Source organism: Salvia miltiorrhiza, chromosome 1, assembly GCF_028751815.1.
Source record: "Salvia miltiorrhiza cultivar Shanhuang (shh) chromosome 1, IMPLAD_Smil_shh, whole genome shotgun sequence".
Classification (NCBI taxonomy): Eukaryota; Viridiplantae; Streptophyta; class Magnoliopsida; order Lamiales; family Lamiaceae; genus Salvia; species Salvia miltiorrhiza.
The window spans coordinates 60057236-60076337 of NC_080387.1; the positions used below are offsets into that span (position 1 = coordinate 60057236).

The window sequence follows — 19102 nt, forward strand, 5'->3', positions numbered from 1 at the left end:
TGACTAACTAGGCCTTTAAGGTTGTGCCAGATTGGCGAGCTAGCTTGGCGGACTAGCTTGATGGGTCAGGCTGGGTGCGAATTATTCAGCCTGACGGTTCTGATAGGTTGGTATTCAACGTGGGTCAATCCAGGTAGGTCTTAAATTTTGACTTATCGGGCTGGGCGAACATGTTTTCTTAAGTAATTGGTCTATCATTGTTGTCGACCCAAGTTGGTCCGAAGTTTGTCGGACTGGATGGACCGAGTTGCTTGACTCATTAGGTTCGCTTGGAGTGTTAATTGGGCTTGAGCCAAGTTGACGAATTTTGCCCACTACACACACGCACTATTATTGGTTACAAATTTTGATATAAGATTACACGTAGGGATGTCAAAAAAGTTTGAAATCGACGAATCAATCTGAATAGACCGATAAAAAAGGAGGGTTAGAGCTAAAAAAATTTAGCCCAAATGACTCGAACCGAAAATAGCCCGAGCCCGATAGGATTGACCCCGAAAACCGAGTGAGTTGTCCCGATTAACCGAACACTTTCTTAATAATTGATTTTTAAATTTTAATACTTTACTTTTTAATTTGATAATAACATTTTGATACTTGTAGAATATGTTTTAAATTTTTTCCAACAATTAATAACAAACATCTATGATATAAAAGTCAAATAAAGATAATTATTTATGTTAAATCTATATACAATTTTTTATCGAAAACGAAGCTAAAGTTAGGTATTATGTAAACTTACATTAAAATAAGGGAAAATTGCACCTAAATACACAAACTTTGCCAAAAATCCATATTTGACGCGAAGTTAGGATTTTACATTTTAATACACCAACTTTCGTTGTTGTCCAAATTTGAAAATGGGTTGTTTTTTGAATTTTTAAGAATTAAGTCGTGTCAAATTTGGACAACAACGAAAGTTGGTGTATTAAAATGTAAAATCCTAACTTCGCGTCAAATATGGATTTTTGGCAAAGTTTGTGTATTTTCACGCAATTATCCCTTAAAATAACACTAATTTTTGTATCTAAAACAAGGCAAAATGTCTTGATTTAAAGTATACGACACATTTTCATTACAAGAATATGATTATCTATAAAAAAATTAAATATATAAAAAATCGTAAACTTGTAGGCCCGAAATCGAGTGGGTTAGGGTTAGGATCGAAAAATTTTAGCTCGAAAAATAAAAAACCTACTAATCCAAATTGAAAATAATCCGAAATCAAATGAGTTGCTCGAAACCGAGTGGACTGGCCAGATTGACATCCCTAGTTAGACGTTTTCATAATAGCGATTCTCATAAATTTAAATGATTTGGCATATTATTATATAGGTATCAAAATTTGTAAGAGTACACGTTTTTATAATAATAATAGTATAATATATAAATGTCGATACGATATGCTATATATATTACTCCCTCCGTCCACGAAATGAGTACCCATATTTCCTTTTTCGTCCGTCCACGAAATGAGTATCCATTTCCCTTTTTGGCAAGTGTACCCCACACATCTCTTTAATTAATACACTCAAAAAGTGGGACTCTTAAACTATTCACACTACACTCCATACATTTTTTAAAACCCGTGCCGTCCACAAATGGGTACTCATTTCGTGGACGGAGGGAGTATTCAAAATTCAAAATTTGTGGAGAAAAAGAGGGAAATTTCGTAGGGATCGATGCCTGCCGGATGCGGTAAGATTCATTATGCAAAACAAACATTAAAATAATTGCATCATAATTCCTTTATCTTATTGCGTCTATTGACAGATAATTTCGAAGTGGTGACAGAATATCTCATTAGTATACTAGGTGTTTTCTTCTTTAAATCAGAATCTTAATGGCACCATTATTATTTACCATTCTGGTATGCTCAGTTTAGTTGTAAATATATTTTCCAATCATTAAATTTTTTATATTTACCAATAAGTTAATAACATATCAATGATAATATGCAAGATGCACGTTAAAGTGAACTAATATTATCGAGAGAATTAAAGGGAAAATAAAGGCTAAATGGTTAGAAAATAGAGACAGTATTGAATGCATGTTACACAATTTATAAAAAGAATAATAATAATAAAAAAAGTCATCAACATTGAAATGGTGATGTGAGAGGTGGAGAAGAACAAGTGGTGGCAGGTTCAGCGACATCCTAGTCAAAAACCAAAACTTGTTCCAACCGAAATTTTCGTTGGTTTTCTGACTTTAATTTGTTTCAAACGTGCATTAAAAACCAATAATATCATTCCATCCTTAAAACTCAAATATTTCCTTGTAAATTCTTGAATCATTGCTCTCCGATCATAACATGAAAAAAAGGCCCAGAAGATAAAGCTATTTCGTTGGTTTTTATTGAGACTTGTCAAGAATTTGTGTGTGTATATATATATATATATATATATATGGCCGGAGAAATAAATTCTAGAACGGCAGCTTGACTTGTTGTTATTGAAAAAAATAAATATTGATTTTAATATCAAAAGCATCTGGTGATTCTGCATGCAATTTCGTCCTTCGATTTATATACACAAAGTAAACGAAGATGTCGACAAAGATGAAGGGCCTTTTTAAAGGCCTTAGATACATCTCTCAAATATTTGGTAAGTACACATTTTTGTTTTGCGATTAGTTAAAGATGTTTTCCCTCCCAATATTCTTCTTTATATCATATGAATTTTACGAAATAATTATATTTCTTTTTGTTTGAATATTGTCTTTTCAAAACTACTTAATTAGGGGTTGATTAGTTTGGTTTCAATTGTATTTCTCAGTTTTCATACCATTTACAATGTCTGATAATTAGCGAGTATAATTTAAGCTATGATTTATGATTACACCAAATATCATATTATACTAAATTGTAAATTCAATATGATTTTTAAGCTTCAAATATTTGGTTTGTTGCACATTAAAAACGCTGCAATAAAATGCTGGCCTCATCATAATTTATTTTTTGGGAAAATGGAAAAAATGTCGAAGTTTAATTTGCACCAAAATAAAAAAGTGATGTTAAATTTGTGAGATGTAAATATAGTGCTGAATTTGCAATTCGTGATGGTGCAATTAACCCTTACAAATTAAGGCTGGAAAAATGAAATAAAAGTAATAGTACTTGGGATCCCCCTTAAACTATTTTCTATAACAAGCAATCATTACACGAAAAGTTGTGTAATTTTAGTTGAAAAATGATGCAAAATAAGTAGGGAGGTTTATTTTCTCCATACAGATGAAGAGCAGCAGAAGGAACAAGACATACAGATTGGGCTTCCCACAGATGTAAAGCATGTTGCTCATATAGGGTGGGATGGACCAGCTTCAGCTAATTCTGGTGATTCACCAAGCTGGGTATATTTCTCCCCCATTGGATATTGGAAAAATATTCAGTTTGATTTTCCTAATCATAAATTACTTAAATACTTCTACAAAAATAAAAAAAGGGCATGATATATGTTTGCAGATGAAAGACATGGGGCCATCAACACCAGGAATTGCAGCGCCTTTTGATTCCAAACCCGGTAAAGACAATTCTGATGTCAAATGGGTCTCAGAAGGTCAGATTCTAACTACTTACATTTCTCTTAAAACATATTCCCGTCCGTTAAGACTATGTCACAATTATCATTTTGGACGTCTGCAAAGATATTTTCGTCCGTAAAGACTATGTCACAATTATCATTTTGGACGTCTGCAAAGAGTATCTCACTTTCATTTTTAAGATATGATCCTACATCTCTTCCTTATCATTTATCCTTACAAATACTCATTATTTACAAAAGAAAAAAAAAACCTCTTATTCAATTTCAATCGCTCATTTCAAACAATTATGAGACTCTTTCTCCACTACATAAAAATCACCAATCATTTTATTATGAGCAAAAGTGGCATACTCCTGACGGACGAAAGGAAGTATGAACTTTCCATGGGGTCTAATTCTTCTACTACCTAATTCATTTTTAGAAATTTTCTATTACATGGTAGATCTCTTTCTTCACTTACAAAACAATTAATTATCATTATTAACGGTACTACTTTTATATGGAGCCCTTTTTATACTAACAATACATTCAATTATTTTTATTAAAACAAATAGAGTATTACAAATGAGAACGTGCGTTAATGTTATACTTTACTTTAATTATTTGGAATGGTTTTTTTTTTAAATAAAGATAATTAATAACCAATTATTAAATTAATAGTATCAAAGTCACTAGGGCGGTCCACCTTGCCATTGGTCGAAAGAGAAATTTCGGGCTAAGTCGGAGAGATTGACCAAAATTTAAGCTGACGCTCAATAAACTTGGAAAGAACATTGGGATCTAACTTAAAAATTAAAATAGAGGATTTGCAAGTGATGGCCAAAAAGAAAAGAAAATGATGTGGTTTATGATTTTGACAGATTCAAAGAGAGCGCAAAAAACGAAGAAATCCCAAGAAAAGGAGCAGCATGGCGAAGGTACAAAACCGTCGCGGCGGCGATCGACAGACAACAATCCACTGGACACAGAGAAGCCGTCGCGCCGGCAATCCTCCGCCGGCGACGCCTCCGCGAAACCCAGGCAACCCAGACGAACCCACCCTAAAGATTCATCCGACGCTAAGCCGCAGGACCCCGACGCCCCCAAGAAAACGCGGCGGAAGAAGTCTGAAGCCAACGATCAGGCTGGATCCAGGCGCTCCAAAAACAGATCCGCCGCCGCCAACGGCGTAGATGCGCCGGCTGATCCCGCCTCCGATGCTACGCAGAAACAGTTGAGTGAAGATGACGAAGAGAGAGAAAGTAGAGAGTGATGATGGCAATCTGTTTTCACCTCTTACATTTGCTTTTCCTTTTTTATATTTTACTTCATTTTTGGGTAGATTAGATAGCGGCAGAGCTGCACAAATGAATGAATCTCTTCAAAACTCACGATGCTGTACGAATCAGACATGAATTTATGTGTATTTTCCAGAATTTTTGTGCTTTTGCCGAAGCTTCTGGAAGAAATCTGCTTGCCAATGCATAAATCTTTTTAGATACATCATACATTACGTTACATTCGTGACGTGTACGTGCGAAATACTATGGACATTCAAAATATTTGAGTCAAAGCCCGCAATAGTCATTTTGATAATGCAAAAATAAAAACAAATAGGATTTGTTTAATAATTACTCTCTTCAAGCACCAACGACTCTCTATTCTGAAAGGTCACCCATTCACATTTTATTGGCGACCTATAGATTATATTTTGTTTAAATATTGAATTTTATTATCGGATATCTGATATACTCCTTTGTAATAACATACTACTGTTATTTGATTAATTGAAATATAATATATACATGTATCTTGTATCTTTAAAAAAAGCAAATATAATGCGTTAATTTTGATGGAAATAGATGCAAATAATTTTTGTACAATTAATTATATTTCTTATTATAATTTTATTTTTCCCTAGATAATGCTCCTAGTTGTCACTTCTTTTCAAGATATTCCAACCCATCCAAAAGAAGAAGTAGATACTCCTTATACTGCCATTACACGTGTACCCTTTTTTGGCTTCCCTAATCCCCTTGTTACACACAAGGAAATCACAATTGTGGTCAAATTGTATCTTTTAAAAAATAAAAATAAAAATTGTGGTCAAATTGTGCATATAAAAATTGCTTTCAAAACGTTTTATTTACGCGGGGCCTTAACCGATCCTAATTTTTTTTTTTCTCTCCACAAGTTGCTTGGTCGAAACCCTTCGTCCGCTCGCACACACATACACATAGTGTAGAATTGTGTGGTGATCATGGCGATGGCAAGTTTATACCGGCGTATCCTCCCTTCTCCACCTGCCATTGACTTCGCTTCCTCCGAAGGCAAGGTATGTCCATGGTCTTTTTCCTTGTTTATTTGATTGCTTTGATTTTTCATCTGTTCAATTTTGTGTGTGTATGTGTGTTTCCCCTTTTCCTATACTGTTCATTACCGCTGGTTTTGTTTGAATTGTGGTTCTGCTGATGACTTCTTAGCTGTTATAATATAACTAAGCCACGGATGGATGTGGGGGTTCTATATTGAATTGAAAATTGGAAAACAGTGTGGCGGTTGATAGCAGAAATTGGTTAGTTTGGAATTTGGTGTCATCTGTGTTGTTGCTAGGCAGCTGGAAGGTCAAAAAAATAAGTGAATTCTGGGAATTTTAAGTGAACATGTGGTAGATTTTTGAGAGCTATTAGTTCTAGAAACTCAAGTGATCTATTATGCACACAGCAGTAGTAGTAGTTACATGGTGGTGTTCGATTAATGTAACTTGTTGTATGCGGTAACGGCGTGTCTAATAGTTAGTCTTTGTTGATTTAGCTTTTAGGATCGTGACCAGTGTTAAATATCAAGAATAAGACTCAAACCCAGGCAGCAGAGATATCAGAGAGTTTCTGTAGCAATTGGTAGATGGACCTGCATTTTATTCTGGATTTTTTAAGCTATTGGAATTTGGACACTTAAATTTGCTGGATAAAATCTGGAGTAGTTATCTGTTTGAATTTAAGGGGCTGATTTTTGGTAGTTTTTACGTAATTGACATTTGATTAGGATGAGAATCTCAAATTGATTGACTATTTTTTGGAGTTTTACTTTACATTTGATTAGGACAATGATGCCAAAATTAACTGGTGATTCAAACTGATTGACCTTTATTGGAGTGACTTTCATGGGCATCTATGTTTTTTTCCCCTTATCTTTTATCTTATACCTAGTGGATACTGTGCCGCTTCTTAGATAGAGAGTAATTTCAAGAGGTAACATGAAAAATACTGCGTTTGCCACACCACATTATCTTCTTGTAGCCAATCCATCCTTATGGTTCAGTCCTTCATGACTCAAGAGCATCTACAGTGCTTCGTAACCTCTTTCAGCCCTATCCAGTGGTAGCTGTCTGTTATGCATGGTCAAGTAATTGTTTTTTAGTTTTCTTTTTCTGGTCTGGTATTGCAGAAACTTTTTACAGAAGCCATTCACAGTGGAACTATGGAAGGATTCTTCAAGTTGATTTCTTATTTCCAGACACAATCTGAACCTGCATATTGTGGTTTGGCTAGCCTTTCAATGGTTTTGAACGCCCTTGCCATTGACCCTGGTAGAAAATGGAAAGGTAACTAATACTGTAATTCACATATATGGTGATTTTTTAGCAGGTGTGGGAATATATTCTCCATTACCTAAGAAATGTTAAAAGCTTTTACTATCCAAATTCTCTTGGATGTTCAGCTGTGTTTGCCAAGTGAAGCTTTGGGAGGATATCTATTTTTCATTAATTTTTCAGCCTATGTTATTTTCTAGCTATTTAGTTTAAATGTAAAACTCGTTTTGCCCAGAGGCTGATTTGGTATCTCCATTTGATTATATAACTTCATTAACTGTGTTGATTAATCTCACTTGTTCTTGGGAACTTTGAAATACTTGCAACCTTAATATGTGCAACTTGAAACGTTTATTACCGTGCTTTTCAAACATGTATGCACTATTTACCAGAAAGGGTGTGGGCAGGAGACAAGGGTTAGAAGGGGTTTGGTGCTCCTGCATATTTTATGGTTCTGTTATGGTTAAGATTGTATGTTTTTTTTTTTTTCCCAGATCACCTCTCTTCTATTTTAGTTTTTCAAAGCTTAATAGATGCTCGGTTCTGTTTCATACAGGGCCTTGGAGATGGTTTGATGAAAACATGTTGGATTGCTGTGAGCCGCTAGAAAAGGTTAAGAACACAGGTATCACATTTGGGAAAGTTGTATGCTTGGCTCACTGTGCTGGAGCTAAGGTTGAAGCTTTTCGGACAACTCAGAGCACTATAGATGATTTCCGGAAATATGTCATGGCATGTACTTCTTCAGAGGATTGTCATGTGATTTCATCATATCACAGAGGAGTATTTAACCAGGTCAATACTAATTGTGCTATTATTTTCTGTAAAAATTTCAAGATGACTCTCGTTTTCATTTAAATGTTAATGAATTGAATGGTTTTAATAGCAGACTGGAACAGGCCATTTTTCTCCAATTGGTGGATATCATGCTGAAAGGGATATGGCTCTGATCCTAGATGTTGCAAGATTTAAATATCCTCCTCATTGGGTTCCACTTCGTCTTCTTTGGGAAGCTATGGATACTGTTGATGAATCAAATGGACTACACAGAGGGTATGTGAACTTTCAATTCTATATATGCTACCTCTTCTGATTTTGTAGCCAAGGACAATTTTTGATGTATCTTCTGTTATCAAATCATTCTAATCTTCCTTACCATGTTTTTACTGTGTGTGTAAGCTTGTTTTATAGTGAGTAAGTATTTATACACTTTCTTGTTGAAACAGATACCTATGCCTTTCTGTGTTTTCCATTTACCTCAATCTTGAGACAATTTGCAGGTATTTGCTTGTGACTAGGCATCAAAGAGCACCTGCTTTACTTTACACCCTGGTATGATTTTAATAACTTCTATTGCTCCTAATCTTTATGAACAAAACAATGGCAGACACATGTTTATTGGGCATGTTATGTATGTTACTGAAAGGAACCTAGGTTAGAAAACGATGTATCATATTTCTTTATTAGATAACAACTGGAGAAGTGCATTAATTTATTTTATAAGTTACATCGAAATATATTTTCCACCTGAGTCGTTTTGATGCCCAAAAATATATTTTGGGAAAACATATTAAGTGGAAAGTATATTTTGTATTTTGTAATTACATGAAAATATATTTTCGGGCATCAAAACGACGTCATTTTGACGATCAAGTGAAAAATATATTTCCACGCAATTTACAAAATAAATAAGAATATCCACATCGGATTTGTCATTTGAGCCTTCCACGTAAGAATTTCCATGCTAGAATGTAGGCTTGTGCCATATTTGCAACTTGCGTCCAAGTCCAAAGATCAGGTCATGAACTATAATTAACTCTTATTGGGATCCATGTCTTTAACCCTTACTGGAATCCGTGTCTGCCTTGAGAGTTTTATACAATCACCATAAAAATAGTTAGCATTACCAATAATAATCTGCCTATGCATCTGGTATTTATTTAATTGCACTGAGGTCAGCTAGAACTTTCCTCAAGTTATTTTTAGTCTAGTCAGTTGTCTGTTACTAAGCAGTTCAATCTAGCTAACGCATTTTTGCTGCATGGCAGAGCTGTAAACATGAGAGTTGGATCACTACTGCAAAATATCTGATGGATGATGTCCCGGTGCTATTAAGTTCCGACAATATGCAGAATGTGAAGAATGTGCTTGCAACTGTCTTCACGTCTCTTCCAGCAGACTTTGCTGAGTTCATTAAATGGGTGGCAGAGATTCGTAGAGAAGAGGATAACAATCAAAGTTTGAGTGAAGAAGAGAAAGGGAGGCTTGGTATCAAGGTAAAAGCCAATGGACCATGGTCCCTCGTGTATATGCCATATCTTCATTACTTCTGTTGTTGCTTCTGGACCTGGTAACCAAATGTTGAACGTCTTCAGTATTTACTAAATCCTTTTTTTTCCAGGAGGAGGTGTTGAAACGAATGCAAGAAACTGACCTTTACAAGCATGTCACTGATATTCTGTCTTCGGAGAAACTTGGGTGCCAGATCAAGCAAATGTCAGGCAGCAAAGATAGTTTGCCTGACATTGCTGCTGCTGTATGCGGCCAAGGGGCAGGGATTTTGTCGGGAAAGTTGGGCTGTTCAGATAGGTTTTTCTGCCGGGAGACATGTGTGAGAAGTTACAGAGCCACTACTGGGGACAAGCCTGTTACCGTAGTATCTGGAACAGTGGTCAACGGCAACGGAGAGCAGGGAGTTGATATGCTAGTCCCTTTATCACAAACAGATCCTAGCTGCTCCAACTTTGGATCGTGTGGTTATTCTGGCATGCACCCGGCTAGTAATGATATCTTAACGGCACTTCTACTAGCATTGCCCCCAGAGACATGGTCTGGTATTAAAGACGAAAAGACTTCTGAGGAAGTATCCGACTTAGTTTCGACAGAGAGGCTTCATCCATTACTCCAAGAAGAGGTACACGAATTGTTATCCCAATCTGAACCCACTTGTAATTTCAACAATATTTAGTCTTCGGATCTCTTTTAATCAATTATCATTTGAGATATTGAACTCGTTTTATGGATGTGGCAGATTTTGCATTTGCGGGGTCAACTACTGATGCTGAAGAGATGCAAAGATAACAAGGTAGAAGACGATCTAGGTGCTCCCCTTGTTTAACTTTGTTCATTTTTGTTCATCTAATGTAAACATGCTTCTGAGGTAAAAGTTATCCGAAGCACCAATAAACATTTTAAGGCAACTGTTGTAGTACATTTGTTTTCCATCTTATAGGTTCCATTGAAGTAGCAATGGGTACTTCCCACAGCTCGAACTCTCTACTCGATGCAGCAATATTATCCAAGAGATCAAATTTCCATCCAAAGCAAAATTCGTATCAAAAAAATTCTCGTTCTTTAACTCGTCGTTCAATCAAGAAAATGTCATCTCCTCGCCAAGGAGTCCTCTTTCCAGGAATAAGCAGACCTGGTAACGACTTCTCGCTTTTTGGTGTCTCGTATAAATTTAACTCGACGGTTGCCTGCCCAAAGAGTGCATTCTACGGAAGGCAAAGTATGTTTCTACGGTGATGGGCATATTTGAACTCATGGAGATGGAAGGGATTTGAGTATATATATAGGGTTTTTGGTCATGACATTTTTTCTGTATATTTATTAGTTCATAAAGGGATCTTGGAAATATATGCTACTTTTTACATATATTCTTTGTATATACTGAATCTCATTGAATTTGCCAGGATACATGCTTTGTGACTAGAAAATTTCTCTTCGAGAATGTTGTTTAAAGAAGTGCCACTTTGCTGTTTTCTTAGGTTGAATTGCTTTTGTTGAATGAAAACAATCAACCAGATGTTGATAAGAATCCACAGTCGTGCTTTCTCACTATGAGGAATAAATATGCATCATCACTGTCATATCAACTATTTTCCCAACTCAATTTCTTCCAACACTACTTCCTCAAAATTAACCATTCATTTTAAAATTTGTACTTTATTCCTATTTTTTCTACTTTATTATTTAACTTTTGTTTAATATTGTTAGGCAAATACACCAATTCATATCATATTATTGCCAATTCATTTTAAAACCTTGGTCCTGAACTGAACAGAAAAAAGGTAATGTAAATTCCTCGGTTAAACTTCACTCTCTATACGACACCAAAGCATGGCCAGTTTCTTTGTAAGAAATCGATATCAATTATCAGTTTTTCCCCATACATCAATGGAGATCAACAGATTCTCTTTATGCTGAGAAGCTCCTTCCTCGCAACTCAGGAGACGATGAATTATGAAACTTTTACCCGAAACAGCTAAGGAGAAAAACATTTACCAGCCTCGAGTAAAGCAATGTAGGCCAAGATAAATGACGGGAATTTTCAGCCTAGCTGAGGGCTTTAACTGCTTTCTCAGCTGCATCATCCAAATCTTCGGCAGTAATCAATGTCATACCACTTTCCTGCAAACAAGAAAAAGAACCAGAGGGAGAAGGTATATTAGGTAATCTGCATTGTACCTTCAGAAATTTCCAACAATGGTGTCATTCTGAAATTCACCTTCAGAATTCTTCTTCCCTGGTCGACGTTGGTGCCTTCAAGACGGACCACTACAGGCACTTTCAGTTGAACCTTTAAAAGAAGCCCCCCGAATGTTCAGAATTGTCATGACTCACAACAATGGAATACATGGAAATACATGGATAATAAACTGTCAACTATAACACCCTTTCAACATAAATTGACATGCTGTTTTGCAGTTTGACCTTCAGGGTTCATTTTGCAGGCAGATATAATATTTATCAAAATGGTATATGCTAATATGAGAATAATTAATCGACCTAAGAAGAGGTTGAACTAGCACGACAGAAAATAGTAAATTTCACAACAGAATTTCAGTTGGGGCGAGCTGTACCTGTTTAGCAGCATTCACAATTCCACTAGCTATTACATCGCATTTCATAATTCCTCCAAAAATATTCACAAGAATGGCTTTCACTTTCTCATCTGAAGTCAGAATTTTGAAAGCCTCCACAACCTGTTATCATATCCGGTTAAGGCTAGAAGTTACATGAAGCCTAAAATAGCATAGTTTAGCAGGTAACTATCAAGCTATGTATAAGTCAAATAAATTTAGACACTCAAACTGACAGACTTTAGGCTAGATTTTAACAGTCAAGTTACACTGATTACAGGGAAAAGACAGTATTAGCTGAAACAAATCACCTATACCTGGCTTTCAGAAGCATTTCCACCAACATCAAGAAAATTGGCTGGTGTTCCTCCGTGCAACTTAATGATATCCATGGTAGCCATGGCAAGTCCAGCACCATTGACCATGCATCCAATTTCCCCATCCAAACCAATGTAATTTAAATCAGCCTTTGCTGCAGCAACCTGATAAATGATGAACATTGCAATAAAATTAATTAACCAATCGACAATGAAGATTGAGTAGCTTCTTGCAACTTCATGTGTATCAAGACCGACTTACCTCACGCGGATCCTCTTGTGTTGGATCCCGAAGAGTAAAAATTTCTTTCTGGCGGAATGCAGCATTATCATCAAAGTTGAGTTTGGCATCGGCAGCAACCAACTGCTTATCAGAAGTCTCAGCAATAGGATTGATCTATTGCACAAATTACAGCCTGAGTCAGATATGATAGGATGCTTATGCAAGCTAATACACATTATAAATATAGAATTTAGCATTTGTACAGTACTATAATAAACATTCGGAGAAAGAAAATCCATCAATCACCTCCAGTAATGTGCAGTCACATTTGCAAAAAAGTTCATACAACTTCTTCACTTGTTCAATCGAAGCATTTTTATCAGCCACCTTTGGAGATAATCCATCAACTACCTTCGCAGCATCCTTGTCCGTAATTCCGGTAAAAACATCAATGGGAACCTGCAGCCAGGGGGAGAATGGAAGAGTTGAACTACAATCCGGTCACAAAGAAGTAATGTGCAAAGCAAGATACAATTGTACAGTATAGAATCTAACCTTTACTATCAATTCAGGATGCTTCTCTGCAAGATCTTCAATACTGGTTCCTCCTTTTTTACAAGAAATGATAAGCTGAAAAATGAGATGCTCACTGCTTAGTGCTTAGCAGAAAAGTAAATTGATGAATAACTAAATATGTTTTTCTAATTTTCATTTCAGCATTAACAAAATCATGTAGCCTTGTAGGGTATAATGTTATATATATAGATTATAGAGAGAAACTGTGATTGCAGATATCTATACCTTATACAGCAAAAATGAGACCTCATGACTCACAGTATGGACAGCGTAGACAAAATTATAAAGAGGGACAATCTAATAAGCTCATATGACATGAAATTTCCTGCCATCAGGTTTTTCTAGGATAAGAAACCTATTGGAGAAATTCTATGTTAACATTGAAAATCCTGGCTTGACACCATGATTAGAATTTTATCAGCTAGGTGAAAGAGATAAGGTTTTATCTATTTGGTTACCACTTAACAGATAATTTACGTCTAAACAACCAATCAACTATACATTAATACTTCATCATTTAGAATTAGAACAATGGGAATTTAAGAGGCCACGGTGGACGAGATTAACCATTTATCAGTATAACTGGTGTCATGTGGAAGTGCACACATTTGTACCAGAAAGATATTAAGATTCCTTGTGATTCCTGCTTTGAAAAGTTGGCATAAAGTGAAAATTTATTATTTTCAAAAGACATCATAGCTAAGTATTTATAGCAACCTAGAGCTAAGCTTATGTTTGATGAGATTATCTCAAAAAAGTTGGACTCAATGACTGTAGAATGACAGGAGGATGCATGATGGAATTGCCTGGTAGAACCTTCACCATCCCAAGACATTGTAAGGTAACATACATGCCTAAATAAATTCATCAAACAACCGAGGCACCATAGAAATAACGGCTTCATTCTCCTGCTAAACCATCTGATCTTTACAATGAGATTTTAATCTACCAAAGGAATTATGTGGGATGGGGTGGGTGGGGGTTGCCAAAATGAGACTTCAATCTGCCAATGAAATTATGTGGGGCAAGCATTAATTCACTTTAAGAACTTACAGGACCAGCGGATTTATGATCAAGAGTAATGGCGAAGTACATCTCATTGACAAGAGACAATTTCTCGCACAAATATACCTGCGAGTAAGATATTATTGAATGTAACTTCATATGAACTCATCATCACATGATGAACTAAAACTTGAAATCAAGTATGAGAGACTCAAAGAAGAAACAAAATGGCATCAACACCAACAAAGAAGGAACATGCCAGTATGCCACTATAAGACAAATATTGAAAAACTTGAGCCTTGTTTTGTTTCATTCTCTAAGAAGATACTTATTTATGTACTAAAAATTTGGTGCTGTATTAGGTTTCATTTGAAAGATATTTAAAAAGTATGCTAGGAAGCCTAGGATAAGTGTAAATGTGAACTTATATAGGTCTGGAACTAGAGTTCATTTGCTGAAGTACAGACTTTTATAGGAGAAAACTGATCTGCCTAAAGCATGTGTCCTTTTTTCTGGCCTAGCAGCCTTCACAAGGAATGTATAATATTTGCATATTAAGGCCTTAAGAGCTAGCTCCACAGAAAACTCTTTAAACTTTAGACGTGGATAATTACTTCATTCCGAGGCATCTTTTACATTGAATAATTTCAATAACCCAAAGTTTTGATCATGTAAGGAGAGAAGCATTGTTAAAACTAGTTCGAATACGGATAAACCAAGTATCCTTCATGACATAGCACATGAGGAGATTAAAGATAAAGCTCGGCATGAACAAGATATTGATCAGCTTAAGTTAGATAAGATACTTCTACGTGTCAGCCATTTATGAAAGTGCATTTACAGCTATTAGAAACACTGCATGATAACTAATCAATTCAAACCTTGCTGACAACTTTTCCTTGAGCTCCAGTTTGTTTAGTAACAAGTGTTTGTCCAAGCATTTGTCCTGGATGACATTATTCTCATGAGTATGTTATGCAAGAAAAGTTGCAATACTTTCAAACTAATATTAATGTTCCACTTTCATATTTCCACTCACACAAGAGAATCAGACTTGGAAAAGCAAGATAGTTAGCCGAGTTTTGGTCATCCTAAAAAGTACTATAAGATAAAATTGTCCATCATACCAGCTATGTTTGCAACCTTATCAGCTTCCACAATGTGAACACCACCCTTTAGACCACTCTTAAACGTTCCAAGCCCTCGCCCACCAGCAAGGATTTGTGACTTCACCACCACCTAGATCACCAAAAACTCAAGTGTTTGACCAAAATACACTCTGAAATCATGCAAGAAAGAGAAAAATATGGAATCCGATCTCCCTATTTTACCTCACTCTGGTTGGGGAATACATCCCGTAATGCCTTCTTGACTTCATCAAGAGAACCAACTGCGACACCTTTTGGAACATTGATTCCATGCTTGCTCATCAAATCAGCTCCCTGAATTCAATAAAACTAAGATATCGACCAATTGAACAAGAGTGCTGAACGTAAATTAAACAGGCGTTTCTTCACCAATGAACTTCATTATTAACACCCCAAAACTCTCTCTCAAAAAATAAAAATCTGTATGCTTACAAACTGTAAAGTCTATCGATGCAATTCACATAAATGACTGAAATAAGTTGACTCAAAAACCTCGAATAAATCCCCAACTTGAACGGCATATGTATAAAATGCACCCATACACATCATAGATGTAACAGATGGTACTCAGTTAACAGGTTGCATCAATCAACACACACACACACACACACAAATAAAATGTGAAGACGCGTGTGGCTCCACAATTGCAATCGTGTGCAGGAAGGGTTACCTGATACTCGTGTATGTTGAGACGGCGGAGCTGCTGCTGCTGCCATTTTCCAGCGACGGAGAGAGATCGAGCAGCGAGATTTCCGAGCAATCGTCGCACCATTTCTCGCAAGTTGTTTGAAGATGGAAGTGGGATCAGAGATTTGCAGAAGAATAATACTAATACTAATACTAATACTAATAACTAATAAACAAACAATGTCACTGTAAATATAAAGCGGAGGCGCGTCAAGAAAGAGCTCACCCTAATTCATTTTACTTTTCTTTTTTGTTTTAATATCAGTCCTTATTTCATTTTTTATTCTCTTTCTGGAGTTACTCCTACCGGTCTTCCACTTAATTAAAAACAAAGAAAACAATACTTTGCTCACATAAGAATTCAGATTATGGAAATATACTCAATAATTTAGAGCGAGAGAGTAGAAAGAGGAACTTTCCTTGTTTGCCCACCATTTCAGCTCAAGACATTATTACAACTTCCTATTTTGGTGACACTAAATTATCTCTACTAACCCTTCAAAATCTTGACTGGTGATTGGTGAGGACCTCTTTCTTCATAAAATCAGGAGTAATTTGGGCATTGCAACCAGAGAGAGAGAGAGAGAGAGGGATGGAGCGTGAGAAGATAGAAGTGGCAGGGTCATCTAAACAGGAGCTGGAGATGAAGGGAGAAGAGAGGGTTTTTGATGAAGAAGACGATGATGATGATCATCAAGAAAGCAAAGAGGTTTTTGGAAATTTCGTTCCTGGCCCTCTTCTTCCTCTCAAAGTGCAGATTGAGAAAGACAAGGTTTTTTACTTTCCATTTTTAGCGTGCTTCTTTGTTTTTGTGCCTTTCTTCTGCTTCTAAGATGGTTTCTGCAGAATTATCTGATCTTGCCTTGTGATCCTTGCAATTGGCTCCTGTGTTGCTAAGCTACAATACATAGTTATTTAGGAAAGGGAAGGAAATAAAAAAAGCAAAAAAAATTGAACTACATTAGTTGATTGTTACAAACATTTTCGCTGTCGGCTATGTTGTGAAGTTCATAAGTTGAGTGTAATTTAGTCCCATTTTACTAGGGTTTCACGCGATCAAGCCACTGATTATGCTCCAATAACTTAAAAGTAGCAAAATCCTGTGATAGAATCTGATTGTTTACCTACTTCTCATCTTAGGAAGATGAGAGTTTAAGAAGGTGGAAAGAGAAGCTGCTTGGTGGCCTTGATAGTGATCTAAATGGTTTGTTTTTAAGTCCTTGATAGCAATAACCTCTTATGTTATGTTTATTTATATTATACTCTCATTCATCTTGTTTGATACAAAATGCATCGTCATTTGCAGGGAATGTGGAGCCGGAGGTTAAGTTTCACTCGATTGGAATCATATCCTCTGATTTTGGGGAGATTAGCACTCCATTTCCCATTTGTGAAGAGCAGAGCAAGCAGATACATTTCACCCTGCACGAGGGCTCCGAGTATCAGCTTAAGCTAACATTCTCCGTTCTTCATAACATTGTATCGGGCCTGGCATATACAAACTCTGTTTGGAAGGGTGGAATTCAAGGTTTGGAATCTTACATTTCTCTGTTTTGCCATTCCTTGACCCGTTGTGAATCTGTTATCGTAAAGTATTTGAGTTGATCATAGGGCTCATTTACATAGTCTAGGCAAACTTCTCATTTGCAGACCATATTGCAACGGGTGGGTTTTGTCCCATGCAACAGTGTAAGAAGAATACCTATGAATGGTGCAGAAATGTAGTCGCCGGAGTTAGGCTGAAGTGCCTTTTTCGATGGTCTTGCCTGTCTTTCTCTGTATGTTATATATTGTTGATTGACGAATTTTTGGAAACACACTCAACGATATACACAGAGAAAGACAGGCAAGACCATTGGAGAAGGCACTCCGCCTAACTCCGGCGACTACATTTCTGCATCATTCATAGGTATTCTTTTTACACTGTTGCATGGGACAAAACCCACCCACTGCACATATGATCCACAATTTTATATGAAATGGTATTTGATTTTTTTTTTTTTGTTTCTTAGCTTCATTCCCACCCTACATTTGCCCACCCATATTTTGTTGAATCTTCATAAATGTATTTAATCTCTACAAACCATTCGTGCTCACATGAAGATGACTTAAACATATTCCATTTGTGTTCTATATCTTCTAAAACTTGATGAAGCAATCAAACAACTTGACTAAAGCAACAATAGTTTGTCTTATTTTTCCATTTAAATTTGGTTGGAGGGACTAAACTCCCTAACTTCACATGTGGTTGGATAGAGTTGAACAGAATATGGTTTACACCAAAATGCTTAATTTAATGTATGCTGCGCTGGATTTAGTACAATGTGTTGCAGATTGCTAGCCAAAACCATATGGGGGATTCTCTTTTTTTCACCTATCTTCTCTTCGCGAACATCTTTGGTTATTACCATGATAGTGTATTACAATGTCTGATTGTTGTATTTTAAGAATTCATCAGTGATGATGTGTTTTAAAGAAATGGAAACAATGCTTGATGATTGGAAATGTTTATGTGCTTATCGCATCACTCACATGGATTGACATTGCAGTCGATCAAAGCAGAGGAATGCTTGGCACTTTTGCTCCACAAAAGGCCCCATATGTACACACCTTAGAGGAAGAGACTACTCCATCCGGGGTGCTGGCACGAGGGGTGTACGCAGCCAAACTAAAGGTGTGCCCTGTATTCTAGTCTCCCTTGTTACCAAGAAATATTAAATGAAGCAATTTGTAGGTGAAATAACACTGATCTAGAGATTGACATGCATTCTACATCAAGTTTGAAACATTACATTGTGATCTTTCTAACAATGATGAACTTGAATTTGGTTGAATTACTTTGGGTTCTTGAGCTTGTGCAGTTTGAGGACGATGACAAGCGACGCCATGTGGAGCTGAATTACTCGTTCGAGATACAAAGGAGGCACTAAAAGGTCTTGGTTTATTCACATTGTTGAATGTTGAGTCAAAAATGGATTCTTTTCTCCAATTTTCCTATATTTCCGTAGTTAATGAGAACTGGAATACGGGGTTACATATTAGAATATGATATCAGCTGATCCCAACAAACAAACATGGGATTTCTTCTTCAGAATCAAAGATTAATGCATTTGCCATAATAGGCTTCTGGAGTTTTGGCATATCAGTTGTACCGTACGTGCTGCAAAA

The 19102-nt window shown here is 36.2% G+C and overlaps 4 protein-coding genes across 5 annotated transcripts; 3 read left to right on the plus strand and 1 right to left on the minus strand.

Moving 5' to 3' along the window:
- Positions 1-2249: 2249 nt before the first annotated feature.
- On the plus strand, positions 2250-5036 carry LOC130999913 (CRIB domain-containing protein RIC7-like). The gene is made up of 4 exons (XM_057925613.1): positions 2250-2606; positions 3233-3351; positions 3464-3557; positions 4403-5036. The coding sequence occupies exons 1-4, from the start codon at positions 2549-2551 to the stop codon at positions 4792-4794; spliced, it is 663 nt and encodes a 220-aa protein (XP_057781596.1). The 5' UTR covers positions 2250-2548; the 3' UTR covers positions 4795-5036.
- A 614-nt stretch (positions 5037-5650) lies between these two features.
- Positions 5651-10857, plus strand: LOC130999924 (glutathione gamma-glutamylcysteinyltransferase 1). Of its 2 annotated transcripts, none has more exons than XM_057925626.1 (9): positions 5651-5856; positions 6969-7125; positions 7670-7908; positions 8003-8166; positions 8394-8445; positions 9162-9389; positions 9515-10027; positions 10145-10214; positions 10346-10857. In XM_057925626.1, exons 1-9 carry the CDS (start codon positions 5782-5784, stop codon positions 10639-10641), a joined length of 1794 nt encoding a protein of 597 aa, XP_057781609.1. In that variant the 5' UTR covers positions 5651-5781; the 3' UTR covers positions 10642-10857. The 2 variants fall into 2 exon arrangements, with proteins under 2 accessions (XP_057781609.1, XP_057781618.1); XM_057925635.1 differs by having other exon boundaries at positions 10145-10198; positions 10346-10436.
- A 260-nt stretch (positions 10858-11117) lies between these two features.
- On the minus strand, positions 11118-16052 carry LOC130999948 (succinate--CoA ligase [ADP-forming] subunit beta, mitochondrial-like). The gene is made up of 12 exons (XM_057925658.1): positions 15918-16052; positions 15431-15541; positions 15227-15338; positions 14981-15045; positions 14148-14225; positions 13074-13148; positions 12825-12977; positions 12558-12692; positions 12296-12460; positions 11979-12101; positions 11624-11695; positions 11118-11526 (listed from the first exon to the last, which is right to left on the minus strand). Exons 1-12 carry the CDS (start codon positions 16017-16019, stop codon positions 11452-11454), a joined length of 1266 nt encoding a protein of 421 aa, XP_057781641.1. The 5' UTR covers positions 16020-16052; the 3' UTR covers positions 11118-11451.
- Positions 16053-16526: 474 nt separating this feature from the next.
- On the plus strand, positions 16527-19065 carry LOC130999963 (rho GDP-dissociation inhibitor 1-like). Its single transcript, XM_057925679.1, has 5 exons — positions 16527-16706; positions 17075-17138; positions 17241-17462; positions 18484-18608; positions 18796-19065. Exons 1-5 carry the CDS (start codon positions 16527-16529, stop codon positions 18862-18864), a joined length of 660 nt encoding a protein of 219 aa, XP_057781662.1. The 3' UTR covers positions 18865-19065.
- Positions 19066-19102: the final 37 nt, after the last annotated feature.

Excerpts from the sequence above, each read along its gene's own strand:
- LOC130999913 (XM_057925613.1), top strand. The coding sequence starts at position 2,549 with ATGTCGACAAAGATGAAGGGCCTTTTTAAAGGCCTTAGATACATCTCT. Across the intron at positions 2,607-3,232 it reads ATACATCTCTCAAATATTTG|ATGAAGAGCAGCAGAAGGAA; the intron begins GTAAGTACACAT and ends TTCTCCATACAG. Across the intron at positions 3,352-3,463 it reads CTGGTGATTCACCAAGCTGG|ATGAAAGACATGGGGCCATC; the intron begins GTATATTTCTCC and ends ATATGTTTGCAG.
- LOC130999924 (XM_057925626.1), top strand. The coding sequence starts at position 5,782 with ATGGCGATGGCAAGTTTATACCGGCGTATCCTCCCTTCTCCACCTGCC. Across the intron at positions 5,857-6,968 it reads TCGCTTCCTCCGAAGGCAAG|AAACTTTTTACAGAAGCCAT; the intron begins GTATGTCCATGG and ends CTGGTATTGCAG. Across the intron at positions 10,215-10,345 it reads CAAGGTAGAAGACGATCTAG|GTTCCATTGAAGTAGCAATG; the intron begins GTGCTCCCCTTG and ends TCCATCTTATAG.
- LOC130999963 (XM_057925679.1), top strand. The coding sequence starts at position 16,527 with ATGGAGCGTGAGAAGATAGAAGTGGCAGGGTCATCTAAACAGGAGCTG. Across the intron at positions 16,707-17,074 it reads TGCAGATTGAGAAAGACAAG|GAAGATGAGAGTTTAAGAAG; the intron begins GTTTTTTACTTT and ends TTCTCATCTTAG. Across the intron at positions 17,139-17,240 it reads CCTTGATAGTGATCTAAATG|GGAATGTGGAGCCGGAGGTT; the intron begins GTTTGTTTTTAA and ends CGTCATTTGCAG.
- LOC130999948 (XM_057925658.1), bottom strand. The coding sequence starts at position 16,019 with ATGGTGCGACGATTGCTCGGAAATCTCGCTGCTCGATCTCTCTCCGTC. Across the intron at positions 12,461-12,557 it reads CACAAGAGGATCCGCGTGAG|GTTGCTGCAGCAAAGGCTGA; the intron begins GTAAGTCGGTCT and ends ATCATTTATCAG. Across the intron at positions 11,696-11,978 it reads TTGTGAATGCTGCTAAACAG|GTTCAACTGAAAGTGCCTGT; the intron begins GTACAGCTCGCC and ends CTTCTTTTAAAG.